The sequence below is a fragment of the Trematomus bernacchii genome, unplaced genomic scaffold (genome assembly GCF_902827165.1).
Source record: "Trematomus bernacchii unplaced genomic scaffold, fTreBer1.1, whole genome shotgun sequence".
Taxonomy (NCBI): domain Eukaryota; kingdom Metazoa; phylum Chordata; class Actinopteri; order Perciformes; family Nototheniidae; genus Trematomus; species Trematomus bernacchii.
In genome coordinates, this window is record NW_022987689.1 from 6,527,568 (window position 1) to 6,542,024 (window position 14,457).

Sequence of the window (14,457 nt, forward strand, 5' to 3'; positions counted from 1 at the left end):
AAAGGAATAGGCACAAAGGGGAAATTCAGTGTCTTGAAAAAGTCACTAAGGAGATAAAGTTGAGATAAGTGTGTCCACCAGGTGGCAGTCTGTGCAAAGACACGCCGAGTAAAAATAACTAGTTGTATGCTAGTAGCACGTGTGTGGCATTAAGACAAATGTGTATTTTACACATTATACACGACCCAGAAGTCCATAATCTGCACTTTGGACCGCTCTCAATTTACAGTTTCCCCCAGCAGAGATGACTCCTGGTCTGAACTTTGAGACTAGCTAGATAGCAAGTTGGAGCAGCAGTTTCACAACAGATCAAAAGGCAACGGGCTGACAGCCTGACACTCCTTTTAATTATCTCAAACTCCCTCGGTGTTAGTGGAGAGGACACATTATTCTAACATGCCACGCTTCACAGCTCATTGTGTTTAGAAGAAAATACTTCTGGGTGGATATTTCTTTCAAAAAGAGGTCAAACAATAGGATTTCAACGATGAGGCCGCCGGTGGAAGTCAGCGTGTTGATCGTCTCTCTCTTGGCTCCTGGAGTTTTGTACACTATTAACAACATCCCAGCGCTTCAGGAGTAAGTGAACAAACTCTCTTTGATATTTCCACTATCGTAAGGGCTTGATGTATGGAGGCAGTGCACAGTAAAGGAGCTGCTGATGTTAATAGGCTTATGAAGATCTTCCGGCGCAGACTAAAAAACTCATCTCTTTCGACTCCACTTCGAGCAATACAATTACTAACAAAGCACTGGCTTATCTAAAGCTAGTTGAGTAGCACTTCAAATGTGTTGGCTCTATGAAACCTGATGTACTTATATGATTCTGTTTTCTTCAAGTTTGTATCTTCTTGGTCGAATGCACTTATTGTAAGTCGCTTTAGAATAAAAGCATCAGCTAAATGCAATGTAATGGAATGGAATGAACAGGTCCAAGGCTGAGGGAAAAGGAGGTTTTAATGAAGGCGTGTTTATCCTGAGGTAACCTTGTTTAAAGTCACTGCACGTTCGTAAAGCCGGGAAAGCCCACAGAAAACAAGATTCACTTAAGCCTTCAGGATTAAATGTATTACATTTTGAAGAAAATGTTTTACACTTCTTAAAGTAAATGTAGGTAGGCTTATACATTGACTACATTGTTTCAAGGCTTTAGAACTGAATCACACACACTTTCATCAAGGTAGCTTGTTCCAAGACCAGTGACACATAGAGCAGCACCCTTTAAAAGTAGCCTAATGACCACATATTGAATGGTGTACAAAACTTGACCAGTGTTATTTCTAGACCAAACTAAGAATATCACCAAAGAAAACCTTGGTTAATAAAAAAATCTTCGAATCTGATGTCTGAATGAGAGCAGGAGCCTTGAAAAGGAGGATTATGAGAGTTCGTGCCCATTTTATATTTCATATCTTTCTAGAAAGAAAACAAAGGGAATAACAGGTTAATACAAATGTTTCTTGGTTTGTCTATTCACATTCAATCTAACCTCTTTGTTTCTGATGAAAGTATAAATGTGATGAACATCATTTATAATCAGGGCTGCAGCTAAAGTTTATTTTCGTTTGGACTAGTCTACTGATTATTTTCTAGATTTTTGAGTTCTTACTTGATTAACAAATGTCAGTTGAGGAAACGTAGTATGATAATTTCACAATTGGCAAATTGATTTATAATCTCTCATTATTCCTCAGGCCTCTTCCGATCCTGGGATTGGGAATGTTCATCCTGGGATTTGTACTCCTTCTCCTCCGCCTCACTGTGTCAAACCAGATGAAAGTAGACCCCTTATTCTATGGTAAGCCTAGAACCAGACACACACACAAACACTTCAACATATTAGTAAAATGAAGGGGTCGTTTTGTTCATTGTGGCTCTTTGTGTTCAGTATTTGCAGAGTTTTCCTTCACCTGCATGGTGGGTCTAACTAATGCTTTAGAGCAGGATGGCTTCATCTCTGGCTTCATGGGCTTCTACCTAAAGAAGGTGAGAGCTAACCATTTCCCTTCCTTTGTCTACTTCTTTATAATGCTTTGTATTTTCTTTACATGTCAAAAGCTAAAATTCCTTATGATCTGTCTCTTCAGGGTGAGCCCCATCTAAGCACCGCCTATGCTGTGATGATGTCATACTGGGACGGCATCGTCCACTTTATCCTCTTCCTCACTATCATCCACCGCATGTTCAGAGGGTAAGCTGTCAGCAGATCAAAAACTGTCTGCTCTGTGTTCAGTGAGTCCTCTAAGAACGCCTGTTGTTTATTTGTCCATGCAGGAAGTCCTATCGTAGCCTGGGGCTGCTGTGGGCGGGCTCCTCAATTGCCAATCAAATTGTTCACATCCCAGGAGTGGTGATTGGTGAGATATGCCACATTTGATTTAGCACATCCTCTGTCTTGTTTGTGTTTGTTTACTATAAGTGATGTTCCTATTTATGCAGGTAAATACGGGTCTAACATTCGACCAGGTTTTTGGAGGAATGTCCCCTTCTTTTTGGCCCCTTTCTGGGCGGCCTCTGTTCTCTTTAGCAGACCCAGAGAGATGCCGGTCGTCACTGCAGACAAGGTAAGTCCCAACAGATTTACAACAATCTGTGTATCTGTAGAGTAGTGGTGTCCAACAATTGTTTGTTTCATTTGAGCTGTAATGTACAAAATTCATATTTACAGTAAGAAAAATGCAAGATTAAACAACAGTTTGTAATTTCAATAACAGTTTGTTTATTATTTCATCACCCTGACAAATGCGATTGTCTGGGTCTTTACCCCAAGGTTGGAAACCTATGGCACAGAGGATCAACTAACTTAACTAATGCTGTTTTTGTTTTGTAAATGCAAGTTATTCATTCACTAGTAAACCTAACTGTTTATTGAATAATCATCAATAATCACAGAAAAAACATATATATATATATGCAGCCTATGCAAATCTGCATATAATAATCTTGCTTTATAATGACTGTTATGTAGTAATTTAAGTATGTGGATGTACAGTACTGTTACCTATTTCCCTGTGTTGACTAGATTTCAGCAGAGCAGAAGAAAGGTTTGCTCTTTCGGCCCGTTGACCTGCTTCTGTCTCTTATGTTGCTCGGAGCGATGGCCTTCTCTGTTTTCAGAGGCTTTGTGAGTAAAACTACATGTGGGCTTTTGTATCTGTCCTGCATTACTGCTTCTGAATGAACTCACTGAGTCATGATGGTGCAGTATGGATGCTATAACCCGCTCCTCCTGCTCTGCTGCAGGTGGTGCTGGACTGTCCTCTCGACACCTGTTTCACCTACATCTACCAGTACGAGCCCTACCTCAAAGACCCAGTGGTCTTCCCCAGGGTTATGGTGAGTGTGGAGAAAATTAAATCAGAATCTTAATACACTGTATCTTCTTGTTTATAATGATTTGTCTTTTTGTGCAGATGTTGGTGTATTTGTTCTATGCGATGCCCCTGATGGCTTTCTTCTCCTATGGTCTGAGAACACCTGGATGCAGCTGGATGTTGGACTGGACGATCTTCTTTGCTGGGGCCATGGCTCAGGTAACTGCAGTTATGGTTTTTGCTGCTATTAATATTCCATGCAAATACAGCATAAATGCTGACTTCCCCCTGCTGTACCCCCAGAGCCAGTGGTGCCATATCGGAGCATCTCAGCACTCCCGCACTCCCTACACGTACCGAGTCCCAGCAGACAAATGGTGGCCTGTTATCACCCTCAATGTGCTGCTGGCTGCTTTGCCGGCTCTGCTGGCCCTGCGCTGCCACACCAACCCCGTTTATTTCATGAAACCTGTTCCTGAGGGACAGACCAACAAGGAGAAGAAGAAAAACTAGACCACACACCAGCCACGGACTGTAGAGAAATACTTCATGCTGTGACAAGGCTAATGTTTTCAGGGGACTCTCTTTGGCACGCAAACTGCATTAAACACACCATTTTTCAACCTGAAACCCAGAGGAGATCTAAAAACGTTTCTCTCTGAGTCAACCATTCAAATACCTAGCACAGCGGCAGCAGCAGCACTCCCCTCACGGACTATTGGACCCTGATAAGAAGGCTGCTGATGAGGACAGCTTTCAGGTAACTCATGCAGACACCCAGTTGGTATCTTCCCAAACTGAGACTATTAGCCTGGATCAGACAGTTGGCAACACACTACTGGAGAGCAGCCGTCACCATGGTGCATCCTTTTATGAAGATAACCACACTACAACTCCACAGCTTGAATTTTTTGTTTTTTACTGATCCAATATTCAGTCAGGGAAAACTATCACAGTTTTCTGTGTTTAAAAACTGAATATGATGGGAAGATTCACTGAATTCCTAAAAGGCTCAATAACTTAAGAGTTGCTGAAGTGGGTTGAAAGAGTTATTCAAGTGGGGAATTTCACTCCTTTATAAAAATACTTGATATAGTGTCAAAATAATCGATCCATACATGATGTCACATGGGAGGCAACTAACATAACTTTGTAATGAAATGTTCAATTATTTAGTCTGGAAAATAATGAAACATGTCTATCACAATTAACAACAGTCCAAGGTGACATCTTTTACATTGTTTTGTTTTTTCATCCCAACAGATTTTAAATTATTAAATGATTACCAAATTAGTGCTGTACTAATTGATTAAGCGATTTCAGTCTCCAGTTGCATCTCAGAGTGGTTTTTCATGCTTTATGTTTAACTTTATTTTCAATAAAAACAAATAGAGTTTTTAATGAAAACTCGGATACAAGTTATTTGCACCAGGGATTTACATTATATGTGTGTTTTACCTGATGTCTACCTTTGAAAAAAATATACATATATGTAATCTAGATCGTATATCTAAAGTTCTGCCTTCATTCAGCACCCGAGCAGTTTGATAGGTTATCTCTTTAGCTGTCAATATTGCCTCCGGTCGGTGCTGTCATTGTACCCAAAGTGCAGTGAACCGCTGGCCCAGTTAACTTTGCTGTGAAACTGATAAGAGGTGAACCCTGAGTTTGGCTGAGCGACAACATGACAGTACAAATTGTCACATGACACTGAGGTCAGCTGTTAGTGGCCCAAACGTTTTGTGTTTTGGGTGCCAAAGTGACATTTTCACATGGTGGATCCAAGTCTTGTCCTTTTTTATTTTGAAGGAGGATACTGAGGTTTTTGGTTGCGGAATTTGACATTTAGGCCAATTACAAAGTTAGGATTTACATAAATGATGTATCATTAATAAAATCCTGGCTATCCATGGCCGTTAAATGGATCAATTTTAGACAGAAGTAAACAACCATAAAGAGAGAGGAACCATAAATATATTTCTGTTTTCATTTTTATATCATATTAAAATCAAATTCACCAAAAGAAAATGTAATAGATAATTTGACAGCAAGGTTTCTGTTGCTCCATTCTATCTTTTTGTCTTTTATGGGCCACTCACCTGGTGGGCCGTCTTTCTCTCTTAAAATATGCTGCTCACATACACACAACAGAGATGAGAAAATTGCCTTTGAACCAAACAGGATAAAACTATTGCTCGCTGTGCAGAGTGCAATATGAAGTGTGCAGCAAAGCTCAGAAAGATAAAGCCCAAAATAAAGGGATTTGATTGAGTTTCCTCTGCTGGGGTAGCAAGGTGACACAAAAGAAACAATCTGAGCATAACTGCCCTTTCCTGTCTACAAGTAATGTATTATAGGATAACTCTCCAGTAAAACAAACCCGAGTCTACGGCTCTGTGTGAGGGTTCTTAGGTACAGTGGTGCGTTGAGCTAAATGATAATGTCAGCATTTAAATTAAACCTTAGGGTCTGAAACATGAAGCCAATGCAGAAGGGCTATCAAACATCTAGCAGGCAGCATAGAAGTCTATAAGAACATTACAAAATAAACTTCTAGTTGGATTTATTGCCTTAGTAAATATTTTCTTGATAAGCTTTTTGTTTTAATCACTAGTATGAAGTCCTTCTCAATAGTATTATGTTCATTCTGTAAATTTGATCCCAATTGGAGAAAAAATGGTGACAAATCAGGGTATGTTTTAGGGCATTCCATCCTTTTGATTGACTTGTCGCTACCACTCTGTTGTTCATGTTCATGAGAGTTAATTTCAAAGTATTGGTTGCCTCAAAATGTCAGCATTCAGTCCAAAAAACGAAATGGCTACGGCCAGGATGCCAAACTCAAGGCTTTAAAATCGTAGTCCACAAACCACGGGTGACGTTATAGTAAATGTGTCGACTTCTTATACTGTATTCTGTGGTTAGGATGCTAACATGCTGGTGTTTATGTTTACCATGTAAGGGTAAGTGTATTAGTTCAGTTTGTAAGGTTGCCAACATTTGCTTATTAGCACTAAAAGTAAGCTAGCTGAGGCCCATGGGAATGTTGTCAGTTTTGAAAGTATATAAAACCAATGCGTTAGACAAATGAAAGTTTTGATCTGATAGATGTCCTTGTGGTGTGTGCTAAAATGATCAATACATAAATAAATTGGATTGATCCCCTGTGACTGTCTACAAAATGTTATCCATCCAGTGGTGCATTGTTAAGATATTTCAAAGTGTTGTAGCGCTATCATGGCCTATTAAAATATGCATGAAGAAGAAGCTGAGAACCAGCTGTTTGTGAGCTTGAATAAAAAAATGCAGAAATGCTATTGTTCATTTTTTTACTTTATTAAGAATGGAATACAACAGCAGGACAAAAAGTCACAAGAACACCAAAAAAGTGAATGACCGATCAAATATCAAAGGGACCAAAGACAAAAAATGGTGACATTCTACTCATCAAAGTAAAAATAGCCGTGCAAATATTGAAAGTATTTAGCAATTCAGATACAATCAAGTGGTTATCTCCTAAAGTATAATCCCGTCAACACTATGTCATCGGGACATTTTAGACATTAGTTGAGAGTGCTTATAGGGATGGGGGGATCTATTTCATTAGACAGGGTCCAACTATTGATCAGGGATCAGCCAAAAACAAACACCACAATATTTACAATACAGAGATTAGCTTAGAGGCAATCAAATGATTAATTTAGTTTATTGTTGATTGTTGGACTTATATACTGGTATAGAAAATGATGTTAAGTCGGCTCTTTGAAGTATAAGTAAACAATGAAAGCATACTCACTAGCAAACGATTTATAATAAATAGTAACATAACACAAAAACATAGCAAAGATTAGAAAAAGCATGTCAGTAGAATAAAAACAGGTCAGCTCTCAGTTGCTCTATGGAAAAAGTAACAGCTACAGTACACATACAAAAAGCTCAGGGTCTCCAGGGACTAAATGCATCAATTACATCTGTGCTTTGTAAACAGAATACTAGTATGAGAATAGTTTTCATGTAGAACAAGCAAACCTTTGCAAAAAGTGACTCAGCACTTTTCTAAGTTTCTCACATGCGCTCACACACTGCTGTCAGTCAGACAGACTGAGCGGGTTTTAGTTCGTAGACAGGAAGAGGATTAACTTTACTCTGATGTTAGGGAGGGAGTTAGTGTCATAGCTAGTGTTCGCATGGACCTCAGTTAAAGGAAGCAGGGTGAAAACATAAAGAAGCATCAAAACACCGGGAGAGTGGTTATGGAGATAAACTGTACAGTATGTTAGAGTAAGAAAACCTAATTGTTAAGGAGGAATAAAACCAAACGGAGCATGGTTAGAAGCAGGAAAGGAAATGGGGGTGAGCTACTGTCTTTCTTTATGGGCCGTGGTTAGCACATGGGCTTTGCAGACGCTGTATTATTTGGTTCAGTAGTGGCTGTGTGCGTCCTCTCTGGCCTTGTGTCCGTCTCCTCCGTGTCTCCTGTGGCTGCGGCGCTCGTTGTGCTGACTGTGATGGTGGCGTCTGTACCGGTGTGACCGCCGGGCTGAAAGAGGGAGCAAAAAGGCTTTAGGGTGCAAGTTTATTGTGGTCGATACACAACTGTAATTTTATTCTTTCTTTCTTTTTACCTCTCCTTAACATATTAATCCTGTTCCTTTAGGAAATATTTGAAGTAACCAATAGTTTGTACCAAAGCTTGACTAATACAGGACTTGAGACTTGAGCTGATATGGAACTCGAGTAAAAAAATCCAATAAAATTGAATTGGAAAATAACAGTTTATTTTACATAGACACATAACAAAAATATTTTTGATAAGGATGCATTATACTGTATGTGTTTTTTGTGATTAAATGTATCATATTTATCTGCTGCCCCACCTGTATTGTAAGTTGTTCTGAATATGAGCATAAAAAATGCAGTTCTAAATTAAACCAGGAAATCCAACACGAAACAGGTGTCATACCACCACAAGACAGTAAAAGGCTATCATAAGAGTCAGAAATTGATAACAATTGATACAAAAAAAATGGATACTGATAATCTATAACCTCTTATCAGTTAGTAAAAAAGCCTTTACACACATGATAAAGGTTTAAACGGACACTCACACTTTGTGCAGATGATCCTGGGTCTCTCCCAGCTCCCGTCAGCCCGGCAGCGGGCGGTGGGGATGTGACGTTGGAAGAAGCCCTCGGAGCACTGGTAGCGAACCACTGCATGGATGTCGTAGTGTGACCTCCTGCGACCAATCAAATGGGCGTTCTCCACTGCGGGCGGGGTCCCACACAACACTGCCAAAAATAATTAAATCAAACCATATAAATCATCAAGATGAAGGTTGGCATATATCCATAACAATATACTGGTATACTGACACATATACTGTGGTGGCAGAAGTCTACATGTGTATATAATAGTGTTAATTTACTCCACTTTTCTGCATTAGGTACAAATCCCACTGCAAATTAAAGCTACAACTGGGGCGCCAGCTTCCTCTTGGGTTTAGAGTATACCTCCAATGGACTTTTTTGTATGTTTCATACATGTAGAGAGTACATACAGCAGGGGCTATGCGCAACATCCACATTTCATATGCATTTCGACCATACGTTTTTTTTGTTGCAAAGTCGAATTCTGTTTGGAAGCAACTTTAGAAATGTTGCGATTCATTTGAAAGAAAAATGAAATAAACAACTCTTACAGTTTGAATAGGGTCCTCCCAATCTCATGGTGCTCAGACCATAGAAATACAACTGTACTTTGTACCATATTCAGTATTGCAGGTGTGCATTGCCTCTAGGTGGCAGCTTGTTGCTGTATCTGAGCTGAGCTATGTTGATGCCAGAAGGAGGTTTTGGGTCTTTGCAGCAGAGAGGGAGTGCAGCCAAACCACAGAGCCATGAGACCGCAGCCAGACAAACAAACACTCCTAAACTACTTCATCCTTTTCTCAACGTCCTACTCCATCTTTATCCAACCTTTTCTAACTCCTCTTGAGCATCCTCCGTTTGCCCATTATGTCCCAGTCTAAAGCTTTCTTTGCATCCTACAAGTTCCGCTGCATTCACATTCAGGTCGGCTCCCAGTCTGTCCACAGAGGGAAGTTGTGGGAGAGTATTAGGAAAACCTGGCAAAGCTGGCTCAGAGGAATTTCAGATCATATTTGTGAACAAGAGAGTAATTGACAATAACTGCAACTAACGGTTCTGCTGTCTGGACAACTGTAAGTGAGCCCTGAGGAGGAACGGCAATAAGAGGAAGATTGAGATTGATATTGCTCTCGAAAATCAATACAGGTTGGACGCTGATTCACAATCTTCACTTAAGTTTGTGTTTAGATTTTTTTTTAAATCGAGCATCTGCCGCTGTGACCTTTAATGGAGAAAAAGTGGAAGTGATGCGAAACGGCTACTGAAGTCTGACCAACAGCTGAATGGTTTCTGTATAGAGAGCACAATAAATGATGATGAGCATGAGCAGTGATGACTAACAGCCGCCATCTGGTCAGTGATAACATATAATATAAGCAACCACATTCTATGAGGACGGCAACAAAATCTCTCCAAATGAATTGATTTAGCTTTGATTTGCTGGGAAAGTCACACTGGACCGTTTGGGTCCTGCTACAGTGAGTCCAGCAGCATAACAGTACCTGTGCCTTTCTTGCAGATGTAGGGCAGGTTGTAGTTGCAGGGCACATCGTTCCACTTGCCGTCCTCGTGGGCAATGGTCACCACGCAGTCCTCCCCACCTGCGAAGAAGTTATCTGGCTGGCTCTCCCTCCAGTTCTCATATACCTGAAAAACAACAGGATTCAGCAGAAGTTGCTATGTGAGCAGTGAAAGCATGAAAGTTCAGGCATTCTTTTTTTATTTTCTCTTAATAATAATAATAATAATAATAATAATAACTTGAATTTATATAGCGCCTTTCATAACCTCAAGGTCGCTTTACAAAGAAACATACAAGGACAAGACATAAAACATAAAACATAGAAATGGAAGTGTAAGTGGGGGGGAGAGTGAGTTATTGTTGGAAGGCAATGTTGAACAGATGAGTTTTAAGGGTTGATGTGAAGATGTTGAGAGAAGGGGCGTTGCGGATTTCTGCAGGGAGGGAGTTCCAGAGGGTGGGGGCAGCGACACTGAAGGCACGGTCCCCGAAGGTGCGGAGGCGTGAAGGTGGAATGGAGAGCAGGCCGGAGTCTGAGGATCGAAGGGTGCGGGACGGGATGTATGGGTGGAGGAGATCTGTGAGGTACTGAGGGGAGAGGGCATGGAGGGATTTGTAGGTGAGTAGGAGGAGTTTGTAAGTGATGCGGGACTCTTAATAAAGTTTGGTAATTTATTAAGGGATTTCCTTATTTGTGTCTCTCTCTGTGCTCTTCTCACTTGGACAACGTCTGCCTAGCTTAGCATTTAGCACCATTGGAATCCTAAGTCTGTCTGCTGATGTTTGAAAGATTCTGTAATAAAAATCTGAGGGGTGTTCAACTTTGATTCAATAATAACTGAGGTTGTTCCCAACAACATATATTAGTGGCCCTTAAAACTGGAGTTTGAGGTTTTCACGAGAGCACAGTTCAGAACTGATCACTGACCAGATCGTTGCTGTCAGTCCACTGAAAGTCTTCCTCCACTGTGCGATCGTTCAGACCGATCCAGGCGTTGTCGTGTCCCAGACCTGTGAAAAACACAAAAAAACATGTTCCTTAACTTAACTACTATTGTAAAAACGTTGATATACACACAAACTAAGAAACATACTGTTCTCAAATATGTTTAAACCAGGGCTGTTAATGTTAACGTGTTAATACTCGCAATGAATCTTGCAGTAAAAAAGTATTTTATTGTTTATCCTGTTACGTTCTTTGTCTTTGCTTAATGATATTTATGCTATACCCTTATTGTATATCATTTTAAGTGTATTTTCTTCTAGAATATACAACCATTTAGTTGAAACCAAAAACATGAATTGAATTTATTTTGGTGGGTTTGGTTTTGTGAGTATTTGTACTAGGGTGTAGGTTGTTTATGACAGAAAAACACCAACCGTTGATGAACTCCTGCTCAGTGGCTGAGATGACGCTGCTGAGGTGAGCACTGTGCTCTCTGCAGTCTTTCTCTGCATCCTCCCAGGTGTGTCTGTGAGTGAAGTACCTTTGGGAAAATGTGGTGAAAGTGGTTATGAAAATACATATTTCATACATTACGCAGCAAGACAAGTTTAAATGGCTCAGAGCTCCGTGGTAAGTATATCAGGGATACCTCCAGGGTATAATGTAGACAGATGAGGCAGCACTGTGTTCAGGTTCATATATTTGCCAGTTTTTCATAGTTTTTACCTGTAGCAGTGGCCGTGGAACTTCCTCCAACCGTGCTCGCAGCCTTCTACGTCTGTAAAGATGAAGAGAAAAGAGGAGTGGAAGTGAGAGAGCTAAAATAATTTCTTAAAAGGGCATTTAAGTGTAGTTAAGTGCAGGAAAATGAAGTAACACAAAATGGTTTGAGAGAGGATTTTCTTTTACAGAACGTTGCCTCCCATTTGGCAAATAAAGACAAAAATATATGACTGTGGCATCTTGAAGGGCTAAATACATGAACTGTAATTACACAGGCTCGTTTTCAATTCACAGCACATGTGGCCCTCTCTCTGCACTATTAGTATTCATTAATAACACCAAAGCCAGTGGATTCATTTATAACTGCAAAGGTTAGATACTCATTCATTCTCATTACCACTAGTGCGCCACACACACACACGCACACGCACACGCACACGCACGCGCGCGCGCACGCACGCACGCACGCACGCACGCACGCACACAAACAGATATAGGGCTAGAGGTGGTTAAAACCAGTGAGGTGATGAATCACTGACTGTTGGGATGAGTGTGTGGTTGGTGGGTTTGTGCCACCTACCACACAGACACACCTGTGACTAAATTGCATCTATTTGCTTATTATGGGCTGCCCAGTTCGTGTTAGTTGACTGATTTCTGCCCCAGCCCTGTTTTGATTACCTCACACTAATCCTGATTTGCCTACTTTGATTTAAGATTGCATTCATCAGACTTGTTGTGCACCCAGCAAGTTCATTGCATGCTTTAAATTAAGGAACGAAGCCTGCATGCTTGTCCCTCTGGCTTTCCATCCTTGATTTGAATCATATCTGCCTTACAGCTAGCCTGGCTGTGCATGTTTGGACCACTAATAGTGATTTTGAGCCTGGATCCTGCAGATCAACAGTTATTGTCCACATCAAAAGCATGGAAGAAGATTAAAAGCCAGCAAAACACCTTTAATTAAACTACATACAATAAGAATTACTAACCCCAAAACAATATTACTATCAGAACAAACATATCAGAACTGTTTTTCTTTTATCATGGGTATAAGGATATACTGTATGTGCATATATGCTTACTGAAACCAGAGTGTATATTGTGTTGCCTGCAGAAATCTCAGTTAGTGTCTGCAGCCCTGTGACACACACTGAGACACTGTGTCTGACAGCAGCTGAGGAATGCATCTTTGTGATGTTGTGTTGTGACATACAGCTGTAACAGGCACTGCCTACTGAGCAGAATATTTCCACCAGCAGTTTGCAAGGAACAAAGGGTTCATTTGCAAGAAAATATGTATTTTTTTCAAAAGTCTCTGTCTTTTATGGCTCTTTTTTGGGCAAACGACCTCTACGTTTTACAAGTCCACCACTGCAGTTTCGCACACAACAACTGAATGTGTTGATGCAGTGTTCTCATTCTCACCTTTCTCACACGTGTCTCCTCCATAGCTGGGCAGGCAAAGGCAGAGGAACGAATCAATCTTGTCAATGCAAGTGCCTCCATTTTCACAGGGCTCGGACTGGCAGTCATCGACATCTGTGAGGAGGAGAGAAGAAGAAAGAGAGAGCGGGTAATTTGAATTCAGATTAAAAGAATGTATTCAGCTGGAGACATGTTGTTCATAAAGAAAGAGAACTGTGTGGGTGTTTGCTTCACATACGGACACAAGATGAGCGGGTAATTAGTCCTGGTTGGAACAGTGAAATGTGTTCATGCTGGTGAGTACAGTATCATAATGTAATTCCAACAGTGTGTGATGAGAATACAGACATGTTTATCAGTAGAACCGTTTTACATTCCTTGTTTGCTCTCATTCTCTCACAGAGAAAGACACTCTAAAAGCCGCTCACATCCTTTATGCATTTGCAAAGCGTAAGGTTGATGTATGTCTTATTTATTTTGTCAATTGTTTTAAACAAAGGCTGAATTTGGGAAGAACAACACGTTGCAATGGTTTTTCCTCAAAGCATTTAAAGTGTAGACACACTTCTGGTGGGATAGACAGCAGAGAGGGTGAATCAGACCAGAGTATCTGGGTTCAAGCCCCCTCTTTTCCGCCATCCACCTACTGGAGAAGCCTCAAGCACCAACAGACTTCAGACCAGTTCCAGGGCTGCGGTGCTACTGTGCTCTCTGACCTCTCTGTGGAATAAAAGGCGAGCAAAAGGGACATTTCTCCACAGGGATCAATAAAGTATCACTTTATCATTGTAAATAGAAGGAATGTAATCTCCTTTCACCACGGTGAGTTCTTTTTTAACCCAGTACGACGGATACCCAGGACTGAATCTATTAAACTCACAGGTAGAGAGCAAAAAGAAAGCTCCTTATACGTTTAAAATCACCTCAAAGTATTTCCTCAAATCTTAAACAAAAGCTGAAAAGACTGAAAAGGGCAGTAACTATAAACAGCTAATTGTGTCGGAAAGATCAAACTGACCGTACAACTCAAATAAGACCTTCAGAGACGGTTGCAATGGCAAGGATTATTTTCTGAAATAAATTATGGTTTATCAATGAAGAATGTTGCAAGGTGTTCTTGTGTCTGTATGTTAAAAAATGTTTTGCTGCTTCTTCCAAATGGTTAGGGTTTAATCTAACTTAACAGCACATTGTCTATCTGTTTATAAAAATGGCAGCTGAGGCTTTTTTGGAGGACAGATATGGGAACTGAAACCAGAGATTTATGCTAAGGCTTTTTCACTCCAACAGGCTCAAAGTTGTGCGATCGATCAAACAATATTGTTTGTCTGCAAGATAAAATAGAAATGGAAGAGAATAAGAATCCTGAGAGTT

At 40.5% G+C, this 14,457-nt stretch overlaps 2 protein-coding genes across 3 annotated transcripts in view; one reads left to right on the top strand and one right to left on the bottom strand.

Annotated features, from left to right (window-relative positions):
- The first annotated feature begins 126 nt into the window (after positions 1 to 126).
- On the top strand, positions 127 to 4,715 carry zgc:85843 (uncharacterized protein LOC405880 homolog). The gene is made up of 10 exons (XM_034137892.1): positions 127 to 579; positions 1,695 to 1,798; positions 1,889 to 1,986; positions 2,088 to 2,191; positions 2,275 to 2,357; positions 2,440 to 2,564; positions 3,023 to 3,124; positions 3,244 to 3,336; positions 3,414 to 3,533; positions 3,618 to 4,715. The coding sequence occupies exons 1-10, from the start codon at positions 488 to 490 to the stop codon at positions 3,825 to 3,827; spliced, it is 1,131 nt and encodes a 376-aa protein (XP_033993783.1). The 5' UTR covers positions 127 to 487; the 3' UTR covers positions 3,828 to 4,715.
- Positions 4,716 to 6,629: 1,914 nt separating this feature from the next.
- LOC117488789 (neurocan core protein-like) overlaps positions 6,630 to 14,457 on the bottom strand; it is a 42,461-nt gene continuing 34,633 nt past the window's right edge. For both annotated transcript variants that reach the window (XM_034137890.1, XM_034137891.1), the window contains exons 14-20: positions 13,084 to 13,197; positions 11,659 to 11,710; positions 11,367 to 11,473; positions 10,915 to 10,997; positions 9,967 to 10,111; positions 8,423 to 8,605; positions 6,630 to 7,854 (exon numbers count right to left, since the gene is read on the bottom strand). In XM_034137890.1, coding sequence (XP_033993781.1) covers positions 7,736 to 7,854; positions 8,423 to 8,605; positions 9,967 to 10,111; positions 10,915 to 10,997; positions 11,367 to 11,473; positions 11,659 to 11,710; positions 13,084 to 13,197 — 803 coding nt within the window. In that variant the 3' untranslated portion in view covers positions 6,630 to 7,735. The remainder of the gene's footprint in view (positions 7,855 to 8,422; positions 8,606 to 9,966; positions 10,112 to 10,914; positions 10,998 to 11,366; positions 11,474 to 11,658; positions 11,711 to 13,083; positions 13,198 to 14,457) is intronic.